We start from the raw sequence: 21,318 nt of genomic DNA on the forward strand, positions 1-21,318 counted from the left end.
GAATTAACCAGGGCCCGTCTATATGATAAACCATTGGAGTATACTCACGCCGGATTTTTACCTACTCCATAGACCTATACCTCCCAAGGCCGTCACGCTTATATTCAAGTCCTGATGAAGACCCGCACTGACCTATCAAGAGGGCAGTACTAGGGTTGAAACGTCGACTAATTTGTGGACCTTCATATAGAACCTGTGCCAAAAAAGAACTCCTCCACAGCGCAGTCTTACTATTCGACACATCCTGGCCACTCACGAAAAAATCGCTTTTAAACTACTGCACATATCACGCACATTGTCACTGAGCACCGATTTCTCACTGTGTCACTACTGTCAGCACATCATTGCATGACGGCCACTCGTATAATATTGATGTATGCATATATGAATGACGCAATTCATATATAAAGAATTTTTTGGTTGCATTTGAACTGTCTTGTGTGTTGCTTAAAGTCAAATTAATGTACTCTGTGAAAAAATGCTTGACTAAACCGTAAGTGCAAAGCAATACTTTCACCCAATACTGGAGGAAGCAGGCACAGACCATCAAGAAAGAACAGCACACGGCTTCAACTAAGGATTGCAGGCAGGCAGGGAGACAGCTATCCTCTCCCTGACACCCAATGCTTTGCCACAATTTTCCTCTGTGAACCCCTCCTACTGAACAGTGCTGTGTTGATGGGCAGCTAAGTTTATAGTTTCACATAATAATAATAATTCATGATATCATGTCTAATCTATTGAAGCTGTGGAGAGACCAAAATGACCAGTGGTTAGGTTCTCAGACTTTGTTTTGTCTCTCTAGAGAATTAAAAGCATTTCTGGGAAACACAGTAGTTTTGACGGGATCTGTTCTGGTGATAACGTACACTTCCTAGAAATTCTCAGACATGTCTCCAACAGCACTTTGCAGCCAGAGGACATGTGTGGCAGCCTCAGGAAAACACTTAAAATACATCTCTTCTGTTGATTTTCCCTTCATCTAGTTCTTGTTAGTAAACCATGATAGCTAGTGGGTGCCTACTTTGCCATAATTCTCTCTAGGTAACCCAGTGCTTTCTGAATAATTCATTTCCACAATCTTTTCTAAATAAGATCTATATCCTTGTTTTGCAGTGCTGAGCATCGCTCTTGCCCAGTATGCACTTGGCTACTTGTGAATATACATCAGCCAATCTGATGAAGATTTTGTATGTGGACTAGTGTGTGTATGTTTGGATGGCTACTCTTTCTCCTCTTCCTCCTCTTTTTGGCTCTGATGAGCAGCACTTGTGCTCTTCGCTTATGCATCTCAGGAGGAGGTGCTGGTAGCGATACTGTGTTGTGTATACATTGAGCTAAGAAAATTGTGTAGATGCAAATTGCATTTAATTAGAAGAAATATAAAAAATATTATGATGTAAATATGTAACTCTTAACCAGTCGACATAAATATTCTGATAAGTGGGTGTTTGATAAAATTTAGACTACCAGGTTCTGATAGGTTGGCCAGATTAGTAGAGAGCACAAAAGGCACACTTGAAAAGGTTCAACTATTTGATCTGAAATTTGTAGTCTAATTGCAGGTAAATCAATTTTACCAGTGATAGTAGTTCAGGCTGCTAGGTGAACGCTTCATTCAGAGTTGGCTGGAAACTCTGTAACTGGGTGCAAATGGTATTTGTGCCCCATCCCTTCTTATTCTAAATTTGCTCTCAGATGCAGTGTTTTACCGGGGCAAATCCTTCCTGGTGTCACTTAGTGGAACTTACATGGGAAAATGCTTGTTTCAATGGCCTGTAGAACGACATTTGCATTTTATGCACTGAAAGTCGGAACATAGCACTAAAGTCAACTATGATCAAGCCAGAACTGTCTGGTAACAGAATTCCCCCTAGAGGAGGTTTACATCACCAAAGATCACAGGACTCGAAGTGAGCCTGTTGCTGTTTAAATTTGTAATGTCTGACATTCACTATTGAGAATATTTCTATATGTCTGTATAATGATCAAGATGAATGTGTGAGGAGACGCACACCTATATAAACCTGTTAACTACCTATTCTTCTTAGAGACTAGGGTGCTGCAGTGTAACACTTGCTGTCTGACCAAGTGTTTATATTAAAAGCAGAAGAAACACACAACCAACGAGGTCATGAACACTGCGCACTATTCCTATAGGGGAACACCCCTTCGAGAGATGTACATCAAATAGCAATTCTTACATAAAATTAAAACGCGAAATTATACTTCAAACACAATATTTTAGTGCAAATCACATATTAGGTCATGTATAACAATTCAATGTAAATTTGCTTCTATTTTGTACGAACATAAATGATGTGATCATGACATAATATAATCACATAATAATGGCATCAGAAACAATTTGGCATTGATAGTTGAAATTTTGAAATTTTTGAAGTCATGCCCGATGCATTTCGGGACTGATGCGTCCCTTCTTCAGGGAAAACCGTACGTGAGGGTAAATGTTGATAGCCTTCTGCAGGATGTTGAATCTAAGTTCCTGTAAAAGCGCTACAATGTAGGTTACCGGGTAGATGAAAAGACAGCTTGCCGACATCGACTGTTTCGCCATTGTTACTGACGAGGAATCAGTAGCAATGGCGTAGCGTTGGACTTCAATCTCCGCTATATTCAGAAACAGTCGATGTCGGCAAGCTGTCTTTTCATCTACCCGGTAACCTACATTGTAGCGCTTTTACAGGAACTTAGATTCAACATCCTGCAGAAGGCTATCAACATTTACCCTCACGTACGGTTTTCCCTGAAGAAGGGACGCATCAGTCCCGAAATGCATCGGGCATGACTTCAAAAATTTCAAAATTTCAACTATCAATGCCAAATTGTTTCTGATGCCATTATTATGTGATTATATTATGTCATGATCACATCATTTATGTTTGTATAAAATAGAAGCAAATTTACATTGGATTGTTATACATGACCTAATATGTGATTTGCACTAAAATATTGTGTTTGAAGTATAATTTCGCGTTTTAATTTTATGTAAGAATTGCTATTTAATGTACATCTCATGAATAGGAATAGTGCGCAGTGTTCATGACCTCGTTGGTTGTGTGTTTTTTCTGTATAATGATCAATACTTTATGTTCCTGTGAAGCATAAAGTCACTAGGCTGTGTTCACACAGGTACCTCTACACATGTATACTTAACTCATGTGTACATTTACTCTTGCATCTAGGAGTAACATTACACTTTTTTGCTGTTCCTCATTTCCATGCATAAAATTACTCCTAGGTGCAGACTTATATGTGTGCACCCCCTGGTTAAGCTCATAGAACAGGATTTACAAGTGTAAAGCTCAAAACCTTTTTACACGTAGGCAAAGATCTCCACTGTCGGCATAGACATCTCCTTAAGGTAAGTGTAGAAAATGTTATTCAGCTTAAAACAATACTTAAACATTTTATGAAATATTATTGCAAAATAATTTGATATATTTATTTTAAATCTAGATTTAGTCTAATATAATGTTAACATCACATTAACTTACTTGTATATTAAATAAAGAATTTCTTATAATACATTTATTTTATTTACAAATAACATCCCTAAGAAAAAATAAAAAAAATACCACCTGCATTACATTTTTGTACTTTAATATGTATTTACCTCTGTTAAAAGTTATGTATAGAAATCATTTTAAAATCACAATAACTGTTTAAGAAAACATTTAAAAACTTTTATAATTTTAATATTAAAATAACTTTATTAAAATGTTTATTAATTATATATATTTTTTATTTTCAAATGAAACCAAATGGATATATTTATTTTAAAAGGCAAAGTAATTGTATTTATTTTAGCATCATTTCCTTTTGAGGTCTATGTCTACATTATTTTCTCTGGGAGTGTGTTACAATACCTGTGAATAGAAATGTGTGGTGCAGAACTTCCTGGAAGGCAGACTGTTGCACTATTTACAAGTGTTTTGGACCTTTTTGGCTGTAGTAATTTTAGAAATGCAGTTTGTGAATAGCAATGGGCTTACTCTTGTGTGGGTGGATGTTTTATGTTTCCATGTCCCTCCGTAAACACTTTTATAACCCTTTGGAAACCCCCTCCTTTTGAATGTAAGTATACCCAGTTTGTCCAGCCACTCCCCTGTCTCTGTATCAAAACGTAGATGTATGTATGCTGAGAGTCCACCACATAGAGGAGATCTCTGCATAGGAAAGATAAGAGAGATCTGCACGCATAGGTTTATGAATTGCATTTTGTCGTGTTAGTTCATACAACACAGTTTGGGAATTGTGCCCACTTTATTCTAAGACCCTACTCTTTTTTTAATTCTCTTTATATTGATATTTTTCCATTAACAATAAAACAACCGTGACAAGACTTTGAGCCAAGCACATTTACATTCACTGTAACACAAATATATAAGTGAGTATTTCTGTCACATTATACATCATAGTCTTTTTCCCCACACCCTTTGCACACGATTCATATATTTAAATTAAAAAGAGATGTCCAGGTGCCCCAAATTCTAGCATGCTTCTTAGGAGGATGGGCTCTCACTAGCTATGACCCTTCTAATAAAGGAAAGGTGCTAAAACTATTTAAATAATGGAAACACAAACGTGGGCACAATGCCAAATCAGTCATCAGAATAACATTTCTGTGATTAGGCTGCCTTCTCCGTAGAATTAGAGCTTGCCAAGGCCACTGTAACTTTTTGTTTGCTCCTGCTTCAGCCTACTTCGTCAGTGGCTGCAACATTTTGTAGGTCTCCCATTAGGTGGATATATTCACTGTTTAGAGCAGGGCTTACATCATGACTGATGTGAATGATTTTATTGTCAACGACAATATGATCAGAGATTCCCTAACGCTTTAATGAGAAGTTGTTCATTTCTGACAGTGACAGAGAACCAAAGAAGTCATGTCATTCTCCTTCTGGAAAGCCCCGCATTCAAGAACAATCAAACAGTATTTCAAGTCTTCTTTTGTAAGGCATCAGCATATGGAATATTCACTCATGAAACACATTCCTTTCCCATCTCTCCGCCAGTGCAGAAAGAGCATTGGTTTTTATGTCAGCATCCATATGGTGATGCCCTCATATACATTGCTAGATGGTTGTGGATTAATCACTGATCCTCAATCTGACCCCTTTCTCTACCAGCCCTCCTTAATGTCACCCCTCTCATGCCAACATCGGGTCAACTCTGAGGCACCTGCCATCTGGAACTCATTACCAGTCGTTCTGAGAGGCTCCAAGGACCTCTTCTGATTTCGCAATTACTAAAACCATACTTTTTAAATGTTTACTGTAGCTGATTTCCTTTGACGACCCCTTATTTTTTCTCAAGTTCCTTTCAACCCCTCCTTAAACTCCATCTCTCCATCGTGCCTCTTCCTTGTCTTCATCTCCTCCTCTCCTACTACTTTTTAATGCTCTCTCTATACTTAAACTCTTGGGGCCATATTATCAAGAACGGCGCATACATTATCGCCGCTTTAGCGGCAGGAAACTGCCGCTAAAGCGGCCATAAGGGGCTTGATAATATGCCCTAGAGAATTCCAATAGAAGCCCAGGTTCTGCTGTCAAGGACATCAAACCTGGGCTTCTATTGGAATTCTCTAGGGCATATTATCAAGCCCCTAATCGGCGCTTTAGTGGCAGTTTCCTGCCGCTAAAGCTGCGATAATATTTGCGCCGTTCTTGATAATATGGCCCTTGGTCCGCTTTATGCCTCTATTCTAACTAACGCGGCATTTTCCCTTCTTAAATTCTATTTCTCAATCTGTTGTTTGTTACCTCACCCCTGGTTTTGTAACTCTCACGCTCTTTACATGAGCTTAGTGGCTGTAGTCATTCTGCCTACCCTGAGCACTCACCTTCCGCCACTGTTTTTTGTTCCTGCAGCAGCTTAGAGCCAACACTGCTCATATTATTCTCTGTAGACATTCTTCAGTGCACTGCTGAGTCTGCTACTGAATTGTTGTTGTCTTGTGATATGTTGCCTTCCTTTGTTACTTTTTGGTTCTATGCAAATAGCTGACATGAGCCCGCGTGTTCTACTGACGTATAGTGCACATTGAGTGTGCTTTAGAAAAATGGGAGGGGGGTTAATAAAAAAATATTTTTGCGTTACAATTACGCTTCATAAAATTGGGGGGGGGATAAAATACTTTTAGTTTCTATTTCAATACTTTATTTTAAAGGTCGCATGTGTCTTGCTGGAACTTGTATGCTAAAACATTTGATTGCTTACTTGGTTCTTAATGGCATTGTATGAAGTAGGGAGGCAGTTGCCTGGTTTTGAAAGGGAGTTGCATAAACCTACTACTGTTTAATCAGGCACCTTGGTCTTCTTCTTGTGAAAGAAAGCTCCATGGCTCAGGTCAGTGCCTGGAGTCAGGCTAGATTCATAGCCTGGATAGAACAGATACTCATGTTTTATGATTCATTTCTCAGGGCTGAGCAGAAAGTCACGGTTTGAGCAAACCAAAATACTGAGTGTCTGTGGTTCTTTTCTACTTTTGCATGCAAGGTAGGAGTAGAAGCATTGTTTTTACAAAACAAAGGGCCACCTGTATGCGTATATACGTATGAATGTGTGTATGTATGTGAGGATACTTGCATTACACAATTTTAGGTCTAAGGCAACGCAGCATTGCAGGTGGTTGGAGGAGGTACAAATCTTAAATGGGGTACAGATAAAGAAGTCTTTCTTGAAGCCATGCCTGGTGCTTTGAACAAAGGAGATGTGGCATCTTGTGCACAGGGTGTTTCTTGAAGAGACAGACATTGTGTCCCTACATGAAGCGGTGGAGTGATGGTGATGACTAGATCTGCTGCAGGATGCTACTTCAAATCCCTTAGTAAGTAGAAGAAAAGTGTAGTCTTTTGGTCTTCTCGTTTTGTAGCCTAACAATGTCTACTTGCTTAGTGCTGGTCATTAGAGTTCTTAATTGTGGGAAACCATTGGAATGGTGTTCAAAAAGGAGGGCACCCTCTGCCAATGCAGCTGTGTCTCAGATCATCCTTCCCAACATAGTACGAAGACTTTCCCATCAAATCAATTTAACAGTATCATTGAACAAATTACTGAAAACATCAAAGATTCAGAAACTGCCACATTTCCACCATATGTTTAAGAAACAAACTGCTCAAAAGGTAGTGTAGGTTAATAAATAAATCCTGTAGGTGTGGCATGTCTTACTGGATTTTCATGAAAAGTGTATTGTGCTCAGGGCAGTCAGACACCCAGCAAGTCAGCCGCAAGGCAGGGTAGGGTACTTATTTAAATTACGTCCTGGTATATGAAAGGCTGCCATTCAGGAATTCTTGTGATGTGACATGGTGTCATCCCTGTGAGTCAATTTAATGAGTATCTTAACCTAAGGTTGCCTGAAAAAGCTAAAGCTCGTTCTCCTTGGCCCTAAAAATGAGGATCACTCAATAATTTTTCAGTGCTCTTAAATTTCCCAGGTCTATGCCTGAGTAACTCATGTAAGCCTAGATTGTCTTTGTACTTTGGAGCCTGGTATCCTGTTCATCCCTAAATAAGGACCACAATTCTTGGAAGGCAAAGCAAAAACCTGGCCTGGATGAGCTTTTCCACGCATGGGCCAGGAAAGTACTAGAGCACTGCTTTTATTGATTTTTGATGGCCTGGATGAGACATTTTACAGTTAATAGCTATGTATGTTGGAATGTGTTCTTTTACATCATACTATCATTCTGAAACTTGCACTGTGTGGAATGAAGCAGTACTTAATGCGCTTACTTGGTTTCTTCCTCCCAGAAACACGCTAGGGGGCAGGCTCTGTTTGACACAGTCTGTGAACACTTGAACCTGCTGGAAAAGGACTACTTCGGCCTCACTTTCTGCGACTCGGACAGCCAAAAGGTAAGTGTGTGGTCCAAATTTATATTTTTAAAAATACATATTTTTATTAAACATGCTCATCACATAATACCAGAGTGAACAATACACAGCAGTTGCAGAGATACATCGCAGTGCATTGCCATCGGAAGGTCGATTCTCGTCATTACAAATCAGAACAGACGGATCATTTGAAATCAAAATACACATACAAGCAAAAGGGGCACTCCTAATTTACACCTCGTCCCCTTAACTGCAAACGTTAACCCACATCTTGAGATTGTCTTCCATCAAAGTTCATTCCCCGATATATCTGCCATGGGTTCCATATTTCCCACCATTTTTGGTGCATCCCCTACTGCGATACACCACTTTTCTGACCTTTGACACCAGTCTCTTTCTTTTTCCCAATCAGCCACCGTATGGTCCAAATTCAAACCAAAGTGTCCTGCTAGTGTGCGCTATGGAGAGAAGTCATACTGTAAACACTTTTGGCTCTATACAGGTCGATGAAGGCCATTGCTTCTTTCATGAGGACTATTTAGTAAACAAATGATGGGAGCAGCTTTTTTGTGGAAACCTGAGTTTCAGTAATTCCTTTCTGATGTGGCGTAGCATAGTGTAGGCAGCAGTGCTGTAGAGCAAGTGCACCTCTTTCATATATATCATAGATGTATGCATTTATTTGTTATTAGTTGATCCTTGGGCACCACGTGACAGAATGCACCTAACTCAAAAATATCTTCGGGAAAAACCGACATAGCCATCTTGATTGTAGTCGCCCTATGAGGTGCTATTGAACTTATTGCATCCAGTAGAGTTCCGGTAGCGAGATCTCTGGATAGACGAGTGGGCTTCAGTAAGAAAAACTGGAAGGAACAGAAACTGTTAGAGAATTTATACTACAATAGGAAGGTGATCTAGGTGTTACATTTGGAGGAGGAGGTTTCACTGTGTTGTGAATCAGTGAATGTGCAATTTAAACAACACCTCCTTACTGCATCTATTTCATCTACATAGGCCTGATTACAGGTTTCCTGGACCGGGATTCGGGTGGGGGTGGGGTGTAATATCTCAGACCCAAAATAGTTAAGTCTTCACACTTCAGACCTTATAACTCTGGGCCTGGACTTCGGAGTGGATGGATGTGCGGGAACTGCTAGTAGCTGCTGTGCTCAGCCCCCATGTGATTATTGCAGCTTGAGGGGTGCAGCAAAGGATCCAGCAGTTGTTATATTAGCCACTCTGATATCCGGCATCACTCCACTCACCGCATTTCAAAAACAGCCCTGCACACATTTACCACTTGCTGCAAGCAGGTAGTCAACATGAGCAAATTTGAGCCTGTTATTTCCCATTGAAAGGGAAAAAATCCGGAATCGTACTCAGTGTTTCTAGCCCCAATCCAATGGAAATAATTTATGATCCCTAGATTTAGGTGCTGGTATGCTGACAGGAACTGCAGATTCTGGGCCTTTGGCATCCATGCACTTCAGCCGGGGACGTCGAAATCAGACCCATTATGCCTCTGTCTACAATCTGAGATTTTTAACAGAAAAATCTCTTCAAAAAGTGTTTTGTTAAAACAACACTGGTTAAAAATGCAGCAACAGCTTACCCTAACCACTGTTCTGTGGACCATCTAACATGCCTCCACTTTGCTGATGTTATTGATTGAAGGAGTGTGGTGCTAGCCTAGTTCCCTCACTTGTAAGTGTAGGCTTCAGAAGGGGCTGATATTCCCTTTCAGTTAAAAAATGCATGTTTAAAAAGTGCAACCTATTATCCAAATATATAAAAATCAGCCTCTGTAGCAGTCTGCTGTCCTGAAAGGCTAAAGAGGGGCTTCAGTGTGGAAGCCGTGTTGGTGCCCAGTCCTTAGAGCACCCAGAGTATCCAAGCCCTCTCAAAAGTTGCTTACGCAGACCGTGCCTGTGCCTTCTGGCCTTTGAAATATGCCTGTAGCTCCCCACCAAGTTGGATGAATTCAAGGGTTGCACTCACCCTCATTGTGGCCAAGTTCAGGTTCCACCCTGTAGTGTCAGTTTGCCCCACTTTGCCAATACACCATTGGTCATGTATATTCTCCCTTCCGTATGAGATTTCTTCGCCTCATCTAATCTTCCCCAAGGGTTAAAGGCAGCAGCCCTGAGGGAAGAGCCTCATGCATCATTTATGTTTAAGATTTTTATAGATCCACAGGGCACTGGGAAAACCAATCGAACAAGAAGATGTGGAAAGAACATTGATACCACCCACTTGCCTCACCCTTCAAGCCTAGAAGTAATTTAGGAGATTATATAGAGGTTGGCGACGAGTCCAGAAGCCCGCCATGATAGAGAAGGAATTTCCTCCACTGCTCTCATGGAAGACTGACCGCCATATTTAGAGATCTCTGCCAAGCAGGTGGGTATCTTAATGCCTTCAACAGAGCTGCTGTTGTGCCGCATCTGGTAAAGGTACCAAAGGTTTGCTGATCTGCTGGCATGTGAAATGCGGCTGCTCAGCAATATTTGTGATCCTTCAGAAACAAATTCCCAAGCAAGGGTTAATTTTTGAAAAACAAAATAAATGTTCATGTTGTGAGTTCCTCCGTGTGTGTGGGGGTAATTTTTGCACTTCAGTTAGGCACCCCCAGTCTTTCTGTGGTGATCCTGCTCAGGTAAAAAGTACCTTGGAATGTCCACCCAAAATAGGGCAGATGACTTTAGGCACTTTGACTGATGGCTCAGTGTAATTCAAACCATCAATCAAAAGTTCTTCCAGTGAAACCAGCGGAGGCTCCGTCAACAAAAGCATAACGTTTCACATGTCTCTAAATACAGCGGGCCTACCATGAGGTTGGCAGACAGGGTACTCTACGACGTCTGTAGTGTGTGTTTAGCAGACTGGATTCTCCACAACTCGAGTTTGCCACACAGGATACTCCATGAGTCTAAATAAGTTCCTAAATCTGATACTCACCTAAGATACATTAGATCACCCTTACCAGCACCACTTCTCTAACCTAGACTCAGGTCTGTGATTGAGAGTTTGGAACCATTTGAAAAGCCGTTTCTGGATTACCAGAAGTGCTGAGAAGCCACACTAATGGCAGATTGTGTGCTGTATGACACTATGGAGACTATCTATACTTCCACTCATGCATCATGCAGTCACAACATTAAAATTTTTGCTGATGATCAGTGATAATGCTGCTTTTATTTGGGTGGGGAACCATAACTCAGTGATTAGAATGCCCCATGGAGGTATCACCAGGAAACCACCTTCTAGACATTCATTAAAGGGCAGTCTCCGCCGTATACCTATAGAAGGGCTTGTCCCCTGAATGTTTGCATGTATGGACAGTGTCCATACTGAGTAGTGATCAAGGTCCTGATGATTGCCACGGACCCTGTTTTAGGTCCACTTGGCAGAAACATGTTGACCACTGTCGTGCAGGAGTATTAGCTCTCCTTTAGCACCAGATGTTTTCTTTAAACCACCCCCGTGGTCCGCCAGGAACAAATCAGCTTCAGAGATACCTGGGAGATTTGTAATCACATATTCTGAGATCCTTGTTTAATTTCCTACACATGGCAGAGTCTAAAAGTGTTTTCCTTCTTTAAGGAAGCCCGCTCAACATTAGTACGAAAGCTTGAGAAAAAAGCACGACACCTAGATAGGATACGAGGGCTTACCTGACATTGAACTGCTCACCATGAACTAACACAAAGAACAATCAGTTACTGTTACCATCCTGTGGGCAAGCTTTCAGCCTTTGGGCACATTGTCGATTAGTCAGGTTTGTATTTTTAAAAATGTACCTACAACCTTCCTTCGCATAAAGTGCCTTGGGTTTTTGTAACCATGGTGGGGCCAGCAAGCGCTCAACACAACAGAGTTTTCATGGAGGCTATTGTGGCTGCAACGGTCATAATTAAGCCTTCTGCCAGCCCCTGCACCATACAGCCAACCTGTCACACAGAGGAAAGAAGTTACACATACTGGCAGAAAACGATACAGTAATTCCAACATTCATCAGAAACTGTGGGCTACAAATTGAGGAACATTATTATTACGTTCCTCAATTTTGACAGTGGCTAGTGAGTCATGGTACTCTACAATACTCATTAATACCTAGGAATATATAAAGGATTTCCATTACCACTTGCTGTAATTCAATTAATGCAAACTTTGATAGCCACAGTGGGGTATGTAATACAGTCTTGAGATATGTCCTTGTCTAGCCTGCATTTTAGGATATGAAAACTAATGAACCTGTCAAAAGAGTTTAGGCGATACGCGTGCTGTTGTACAAGGATTGGTTTTTAATGTGGATAAAAAGGACGCGTGTAGAACACCTCATCTAACCTGCAATGAGGGACTCAAATCAAATAGTGAACAGGTGAGGAGAACCACCTTTCACTACTTAATTACAAAACATGATGGGCCCATATTCAAACAAATGTACTATTTGTGGAATACTCACAAGGATGTGTTTTAAGACTTTAAGGGGCAGCAAAAATTGTTACCTTCCCCTAACTCTTCTTTGTCCCAAGCTCTATAACAAAAGAGAGAAATGCTTCTTTATCAGGACCCTCGCTGATATGTGGCCCTTCCTGAGGCTGAGCGCAAAGTCAGCTTTATGTCTAATAAACCTCCTGGACTATATTTACTGTCTCTTCTGAGACTGGGACCATTTGCCCAAAAGACCATATGCAGGGCTTGGGCTCTAACCTTTACACAAGAGGTTCACCTTCCCGCTACTTCACAGCAGGGGGCTGGTGGAAGAAGAGGTAGGTTATAATCACCATCTCCAATATACCCTTTGTATCCCTTGGTAGTTATCATTTGACAATAGTATTGCACCAACTGCTTCAGCCTAACCACTACATTCCAAAGTAAGTCTATGTAAAAATAGATGTGAAGTTAGGAATAGCAAATATATACTTGCCCTAGTGATGTAGAGGCAGTTGATAAAGTGTTTGCAATATTTGTGTAGGTTGTTACTGTTGATCTCAATACAGTGTCATACAACCACAGCTCCCTAGCACTCTGGCAGCTGAGAGTTCCAATTTAATGAATAAGGTGTCACAGGTTATTGACTTCTAATATCATGAATGTATGGAGGGACAAAGAAAGAGTAAGCATTTGCCTTAATTTCAGTATGTAAAAGTCAAATGGAAGGCTGGATGAGATGGTAGTGTGGCTTGCAGCTTTTCATGTTTACTTCCAACTCCTTGATTTACAAAACGAAGAATGCAAAAACACCAAGGTGATGGATGAAATGTTTGAATTAATATCAGCCACTGGCAATCACTCTGGCCATATCCCAAGCCATAATTTTTCACCCACCATGCCACCTCAGTTTAGACCCGGCCATATGCAATTCAGTCTTGACCCAACTCCTCATGGGAACAGTCCAGCCCGAACTGCCGGGCCAGGTCCTTCCTGAACCAGAACACACGCAACATATGACCTGTTTAACCCTAGTTAGGGCTCTTCAGCCAGGTATAACTTGATTCCAGTGGCACAGTGAGCCCGGGGCCCATGTCTGGGTTTTCCCAGTGCATTTAGGACATCAAATACAAAAACAACAAGGTGGTAGATGGAATGCTTGAATTAATCTCAGCCACTGGCAATCGCCCGGTCCACATCCCAATCCATTGTTTTTTGCCCACCATGCTATCTCAGTTTGGACCCAGCCATACGAAAATTATCTTGACCCAGCTCCTCATGTGTTTGATGTGACATGGGTATCACCAGACATTGGTCCCATGTTCACTGTATCACTAACTACGCTGTACCTAGCTGAAAGAATGAAGGCCGTCGCCGAGTGGATGAAGAACAGCCGTCTGAAGCTGAACTCGGACAAGACGGAGGTCCTCATCCTCGGCTCCACCCCCTCAGCCTGGAACGACTCCTGGTGGCCGACCGCACTGGGAGCAGCAACGACACCCACCGACCATGCACGCAACCTGGGATTATCCTTCACTCAACACTCTCCATGACCAAGCAAGTCAACATCGTCTTGTCCTCCTGCTTCAACACCCTCCGCATGCTCTGCAAGATCTACAGGTGGATCCCCACCGAAACAAGAAGAACGGTCACCCAGGCCCTCGTCTCCAGCAGGCTGGACTAGGGAAACGCGCTCTACGCAGGAGCCTCTGACAAACTCCTGAAACGACTACAGCGCATACAGAACCCCTCTGCACGCCTGATCCTCGACATCCCTCGCCACAGCTACATCACACACCACCAGAGAGACCTGCACTGGCTTCCCGTCAACAAGAGGATCACCTTCAAGCGTCTCACCCATGCACACAAGGCACTCCACAACACCGAACCGACATACCTCAACAGACGACTCACCTTGTACACCCCGGACCGCCAGCTCCGCTCCGCCGACCTCGCCCTCGCCACCGTCCCACGCATCCGAAGAGCGACCACCGGTGGCAGATCGTTCTCCCACCACGCCGCCAAGACCTGGAACACCCTCTCCATCCTCCTACGGCAGACCCAGGACCTACTAACCTTCAGGAGGCTGCTCAAGACCTGGCTATTCGAGCAGTAGCAGCACCCCTCCCCCCCCCTAGCTCCTTGAGACCCTCATGGGTAAGTAGTGCGCTTTACAAATGTTCTGATTGATTGATGAGCCCTGGGTTGCTTGTGTTCCAGTTCAGGGAGGACCTGGCTTGGCAGGACATTTCTCATTAGGGCAGGATTAAGACTGAGTTGCATATGGCTGCGTCCAAACTGAGGTGGCATGGTCACCAAAATAACGATGGGTTGGGATGCTACCACGAGCGATTGCCAGTGGTTAGACAAATTGCATGCATGCCTTCCATCAACTTTTCTGTTTTTCATGTACCGCCTTAAGTGGCATGGGTACACCCAGATATGGGTCTGTGCTCACTGTGTCACTGAAACCAAGCTGTACCCAGCTGATAAGCCCATGACTCGGATGATGCTGGTCCTGGGTTGCCTGGGTTCTGGTTCAGGGAGGAACCGGCCTGGTAGTTTGGGCTGGACTGCTCCCACGAGGAGCAGAGTCAAGACCTATTTGCATAGAGCTGGGTCTAAACTTGGGTGGAATGGTGAAGAAAAGAACTATGGAGCTAACCCAGAACTCCTGTGTAGGGGTACATGTTTGATTGCTTTTGCATTCCATCTGTCATTTGTGTGTCTCATGCTTTTTCACCCTAAGTGCTCCTGGTATGCCCAGAAGTGGGTCCCAGGCCTACTGTGCCACTGGATTGAAGCTAGCCTTGTTGATGAGAAGTGATAACCGAAACCATTTCCAGGCTGCTTGTTTCTGGTACAGGGGGGACCAGGCCTAGCAATTAGGGCTGGACTGTTCTCTTGAGGAGCAGGGTCAAGACTGATTTGCATATGGCTGGGTCTAAACTGGCATTTGCAAATGTTAAGAGCTGCCTATTGGTGTCACCCATGCCAGTCCCCTATAACAAGCTTTTTTCTTTTATCCATGTGGGACTTTGATGTCAAATATATATACCTTCTGGCATGGGTAGATGATTTTTGTACAGAATGCACGTTTAACAGGTGGTCACAGCCACACTGGAAGTTAGGAATTCCCTCTACACTTTCTGGCCCCATTGTTGTGTGAAAGGGAGCTCCCCTGTAGGTTAACAGGTAGTAAAACGAGGCACCCTCTCTTGCCTTTGTGTCTTTGGTTTGGGTTTCTCCGGCCTGGGGGATCCCTTCTCAATGCCTCCATCTCAAGCAACAAAGTGACACTCACCACTGGGAGTCCTTATCAAATATGGTACCAGATGGCATCCTCAAGAGCAAACGATTTTGAAACACTTTACTTAAAAATAAAAGGTGCAAATGTTTTAGTGCTCACAAAAGTATACATGCAATCCCTTGAACTGAGAGAAAAGAGACAAGGTAGTAGACTAAATTCATAGGACAGATACATAAAGACTAAAAACAGTATATTTTATTTCAATCTACTCCACTTCCCAGAACTGCAACTGTTTAAGCCACACGTACACCCGCCACAACATTTACCACATTATGCTGTATTTTATTTTTTTCAAATAACGTTGTAGCAGTTAATACAAAACAATCTGAAGTTATGAGGCCAGCCTTATGGTTTAGTGTATGTTTGGTACTAGCAATCTAATTTAGCCTTTGGAAGGCCAGCTTCAATGCGCTGGTGTGGTTGACATACCACGTCTTCTATACGTGTGGCAGGCGGACCATTAAATGCATAGGTGCAGAAAGTAGGGTTGCGAGAATTCCAGAAAATGAATGAACAATACCTCTTCTGACAAATGGCTCCTTATATTTTTTTAATGGAGACTGGTGTTTTCTTTTCCTTCTCTGACTGCAAAGTTGGAGGATTTTCTAAAGTGAACTATCTGACAATCGCGCTGGGGTACAGGAAGTGTGAAAGGAATGGCAGTAGGAGTTCATTTTTTTCTAACACACAACACTTACATACCTTTTTTAAAAGGATCAAAATGATTCAAGACACATTCCTTGGTGATTTGCAAATAATAAATACTCTCTGAAAACTGTTTTCCACATATTATCCTTTTAACTCTACATAGCTTTATCAGTAAAACTGCATGTCTGCAAATTTAGTTGGCATTTCAAAGGAAAATGTCCTGCTGTCTGTAGGTTACAGTGCGCACCCACATTATGAATTAGTAATATGTTTGCAAGAGTGTGTTCTAAAATTCACCACTTTAAATCTTCACATAAAGAAACCCATGATATGGCCACTTCCTCAGTCACAGTCTTGTTGCCTGTTCAATTTCTTTCCAATGGTCACATCGTCATCGTCATCGTAATCGGACCGGCTGGAGTGACGATGTGACCATTGGAAAGAAATTGAGCAGGCAACAAGACTGCGACTGAGGAAGTGGCCATATCATGGGTTTCTTTATGTGAAGATTTAAAGGAATAAGAGGAAAAAGCAAGAAAATAATGCACAGACGATAGTCTAGGTGGTTATAAAAGTGACGCTTGGAACAAGTAGGAGCCCTGATGATGTCCCAAAAGGGACGAAACGCGTTGGCTGTGGTTGCTTAAAATATGGCTATGGTTGCTTAGAGTTTATAATCAACCTATTGAATTTGCACAAATTGTGAATATATAGGAGAAAGATCGCTTATGGAAATTCTTGAAAGAATTAAGGCTCTGATTGTTGCAATCAACTTGGTGGATATGTACTAATCACGACAATTTGTTGGAGTAATCCATTTGAAAATATTCAAAAAATATAAATAAAAGAATCTAACTGGAAGAAGATCGTTTTGGACTGCATCTTTTGGATTGCAATATTTAATTGCTTGAATTGCTATTATTATTATTCCGCTCCTTCTACTATTTGTTTATCTAATAATTTTGTGAGTCAAATCAGAATACACATGGAAATACCAGAATTCTCCATCAGGAAAAATAGTACAGTTAGCTTATACTCAGTTTGCATTAATTAATTCTTGCAATGACAGTAGCTGAGGAGAGAAAAGATAGAGAGCAAGTATGGAGCATTTACCCTACAATTATATTTACCTAGAATGGTGTGAGGACCCCGACATCAGAGTGTCAAAGATTCAGGATCAGCTCAGGACAGGGAAAGTGACTTCTTCTAGTGTAACACCAGCGTTTCACCCCTCTCTGGTGCTACTCTCTCCGCTCGGGCTCGTCCGGACCCCTTCCTAGATGTGCCTCCTCAGTTGTTCCACAAATTTCCCTAGTGTTGGGTTCTTCAGTCAGATTGCAGCAAACTCGGGCAGCATCTCAGCATAGCATCAGCATCTCAGCATCAAGTGTGTTTAACTAACTAGAACTTACCTCTGTTATACCAATTCAAATGTATGATTCACCCCCAAATGTTTCAATTTCACGTTCACCCGCAATTTGATTGGGCCAAGCAGTGGGGTGAGGACATCACACCATACTAAGTGCAATATTTTTCTTTAGTCTATTGTCTAACTTCCCGCACCTTAATTTTAATACTCACAAGCTTTATTCCCACAAGCATTTCATATGTGGATCGATAAGTCTATATAACAATGTAGCGTCCTCTTCCTCTCGTAGGGTCAAAAGTTGGGTTGCCCATGTCCTTGCTGGGCTTAGGGTTTGGCAGTCAGTCAATTACTTCACTTGTTCCAGGATAAGCAACCAAACCACAAGGAAACAGAGACGCGGTCACCCTCCAAGGCCCAAATACGAACTATTAATAAAGTCAGAGAAGAACATGTTAGAATATAAAATTTAATGAATTCACTGTATACCACTTACTTCTACTCTAACCCCATTTATTTAATATCTTTTGCATTAATGGATTAGTAAAACTTGCATAGGTTAGTTTCAGCACAGCATGTGCGTTAGTGCGTTACTCTGAAACAGCCATTTTAGAAGCTATTGCGCAGCTAAAGAGTTTTCCCCCAAGCGACAGAAAACGTCATACTACGTAGATGTAGTAGACGCATGCGCAGAAGAGTTCCCAAGTTTTTGGCGGCCATTTTTAGGGCACTCTGGTTATTCATTAGTGAAACACATATGAAAGCTTCCCCTAGATTCAAATGTAAAATATGGTGCACTATTAATACTCACAAACGGGTTGATTATAATGTTACAGGTTATTTGAGAGGATTGCATATGAGCAAGTGTCTCTTTATGCGAGACCTTGCTCCATCACAGTCTACTAGATGCAAATCTAGACACTGCTCTCACACTGGTTATGCAGCATGAGAGCAGCACCCTGATTGGCCTGAGCGGGCTTGTTTAATGCTTGCTCAGGTCCTAGGGGCCTGTGTCTGTACTCTATCTGGCTGTACAACACAGCTCTGGTGTAGAGAGATCAAAGTGCGCATGGCGCTTTGGCCGGCCTTAGACAGCCGGCCAAATGGTCATGCGCACTTAAAATGTGCACTACTCTTCCCCCTGCTCTCATCATAGCACCACCTGCCCAGACTTGGCGGACTTTAGCGGAAAGAAATATAAAATAATGTTATTATCATTTAATTTTTTTGTTTCCGTCAGCTGCCTGGCTCTCAGCAATGGGGCGACGCTCCTCCGCCTTTGCCGAGGAGCCGCCACTGCATTTATTCTTTGTGTGATGCTTTGATTTTTCCCAATCCCTACGACTTCTGTGATGTTATATTGATGGCTTCACATTCACTCTGAAAATTGTCCCAGCACTACTGATTAAATGTCAAGTGGTTCTCCCTTCCGCAGGGAATTCTTCTTGAATTTTTTCCACCTCTGTTCCATAAGCCGCTTCAGAGGAATTAAGAATGTGGCAACAAGACCTCTGTGCAGAGCTGTCATTTGGTCTTGTAGTACAGGAAACTGACTTCTAAAATAGGAGTGCATTTGTAGGACCCACATTATAAAGGCTCCTAATAAGCGCAAAGATTTCTCCTAGCACACAGGAAATATTTAAAAAGGTTCCTGTGTCGGACCACCTTAGTATTATATTAATGGCTGTCCGTTACAGCAGGGACACTGCACAGTGCATGAAATGGAAAAAAACAGTGCAGGTACCCTATATCAGAGTACCTACTTGTTTCTGAAAAGTGCTGATACTCTCCAATTGAAAGTAATGCATCTCTGCTAAGAAGTGCAGGTACTCTCTCTCTCAAAATAAAGAAGTGCAGGTTCTCAGTACCTGACATTTAAAGCACTTGACACTTCCATCCGAAGGACTGCTCTAAAGTGGGAGGCTTGCCCGATACCACTCACATCAATTTCAGATCTGATGATGGGGAACTGGGGAATTTTTTCATGGCAGAGATGTCATTACCGCCGTCCTCTAAATAAGGCCGTAAACCAGAGCATTAAGGGAACATTTATAGGAAACAGGAATGGCTAGTCTGGCTATCTTGGATGCAGAGACGACCCTCGAGCACTGCATGGCGGGAGATTGCATGCAGGACTGAATAGACTGATCTACACCTTGGTTTGCTGGATAACTTTGGGATATTTTGCGGTGGAAAAATAATCCTCCTCTTCATGGAGTAAAATATAATTTCAGCAGTTTCTTTTTAGAACTGCTTTTGCAACCTATGACCTTTTAGTAGCCAATATATGTGGTCAATGGTGCTGTGAAACTATAAAATACATAATTCAGCCACTTTTTACTCTGGGCAAAGGCCATCCATTTGGCCTGCCCCTGGGATATGTCCGGACTCATTTGCTGCCGTGCTAGCTGGTATTACATCATTTTCCAGGGCTGCTTCCAGTCTCAGCGGAGGCCTGGAGCCAGGCAGACACCAACAGAGACGGAGGTAGGTGCCAGGACGTGGGCAGGCACTGAGCAGGAGGTCGTTGAACCGGCAATCTGGGCCCTGAGTGGGGAAACGCCTTTGAAAGCGGCTGTCTCAGTAGCTACAGGTCAGATTCAGTTTACAGTTTATTTACTCTTGAGCGTGGGGCTAGTTTTCTGTTAATATTTGAGACAGGTTGCCAGCAAGCCAGACTTTTTCCAGCTGTCAGCTGATATTGAAGTTGCAGTTGGCAGGAACTATTTTAGTCACAGAAAAAAGGATTTTTTTTCCAGGCGTTTAATCAGTTTGACAGTTGTAGATGTCAATAAAATAGTGGGCTGTTATTTACATCCCACATCGGGTCTCTTTTCCCACCCACGTACCAATTTTCATGCTTTGCAGTCAGATGCGCATATGAAATCTATCACGTAACTTTAAAGCTCATTTTGAAAAGTTGCCAAATGCCAGGAAAGACCCTGCTGCAGTTCTTGCTAAATGTAATTTATTTCACCTAAAATCAGACACAAACTTGATATATGGAGTCAGCCAGAGGCACCAAGTAAATCCAGGGGGTACCAGTACCTGTGATTAAAGATATTTTTGAATTATAGGCCAATGTCATAATTTCTGGCAAACATGCACCTAAAAATCAAGGGTTGCCTGCCAAAACTGCTCTAATAATTCCAGAGTACTGAATAAAAAATAGCTTTTGCCATGTTTGCTTCTGAAAAAAAATCAAAAATCAACAAACTGTGATCCAAAATGGTGGCATCACATGACTAAGAGAGGGTCTTTGAAATTTGAGTTGGGCAAAAATCTGTCAGCCAATATTATAATTGAACTTTTCCATAGTTTTGTAGGTGTGGCTGCTATCAGAAAACCCTGCAACAACTCACATTTCCGAGAGGTAACCTACCTGGGAAATCTGTGGTGGAATCACTCATTTGAAAGAGCACTAATACAGCAAAATAGTAATGTCTAGTGGCAAAACATTAGACGATATGGTCCTAAGAACAGCAGATCTCAGAAGTATAATAACCACACACAAGTAGCCCAAAACATTGTAGTTATTATAGCTGGGCTAGAGACAGCTTCAGTTGTCTGGCCAACCTCAAGTGAAAACAAATGAAAAAAATCATAAATAAAATAAGCACTGGTAAAGCCAACAGGTTTGTTTTTGACAAGTGTGGGATTTTTTTAAAATTAATTAACTTTATTTGCAACC

At 42.0% G+C, this 21,318-nt stretch overlaps 1 protein-coding gene across 6 annotated transcripts in view; it reads left to right on the top strand.

The window, feature by feature from the left end:
- Nucleotides 1-21,318, top strand: part of EPB41L1 (erythrocyte membrane protein band 4.1 like 1) — a 595,815-nt gene that overhangs the window by 407,487 nt on the left and 167,010 nt on the right. For all 6 annotated transcript variants that reach the window (XM_085619170.1, XM_085619173.1, XM_085619172.1 and 3 more), the window contains one exon: nucleotides 7,783-7,887. In XM_085619170.1, the coding sequence (XP_085475296.1) occupies nucleotides 7,783-7,887 (105 nt within the window). The remainder of the gene's footprint in view (nucleotides 1-7,782; nucleotides 7,888-21,318) is intronic.

This window comes from Triturus cristatus, chromosome 7 (assembly GCF_964204655.1).
Source record: "Triturus cristatus chromosome 7, aTriCri1.1, whole genome shotgun sequence".
NCBI lineage: Eukaryota > Metazoa > Chordata > Amphibia > Caudata > Salamandridae > Triturus > Triturus cristatus.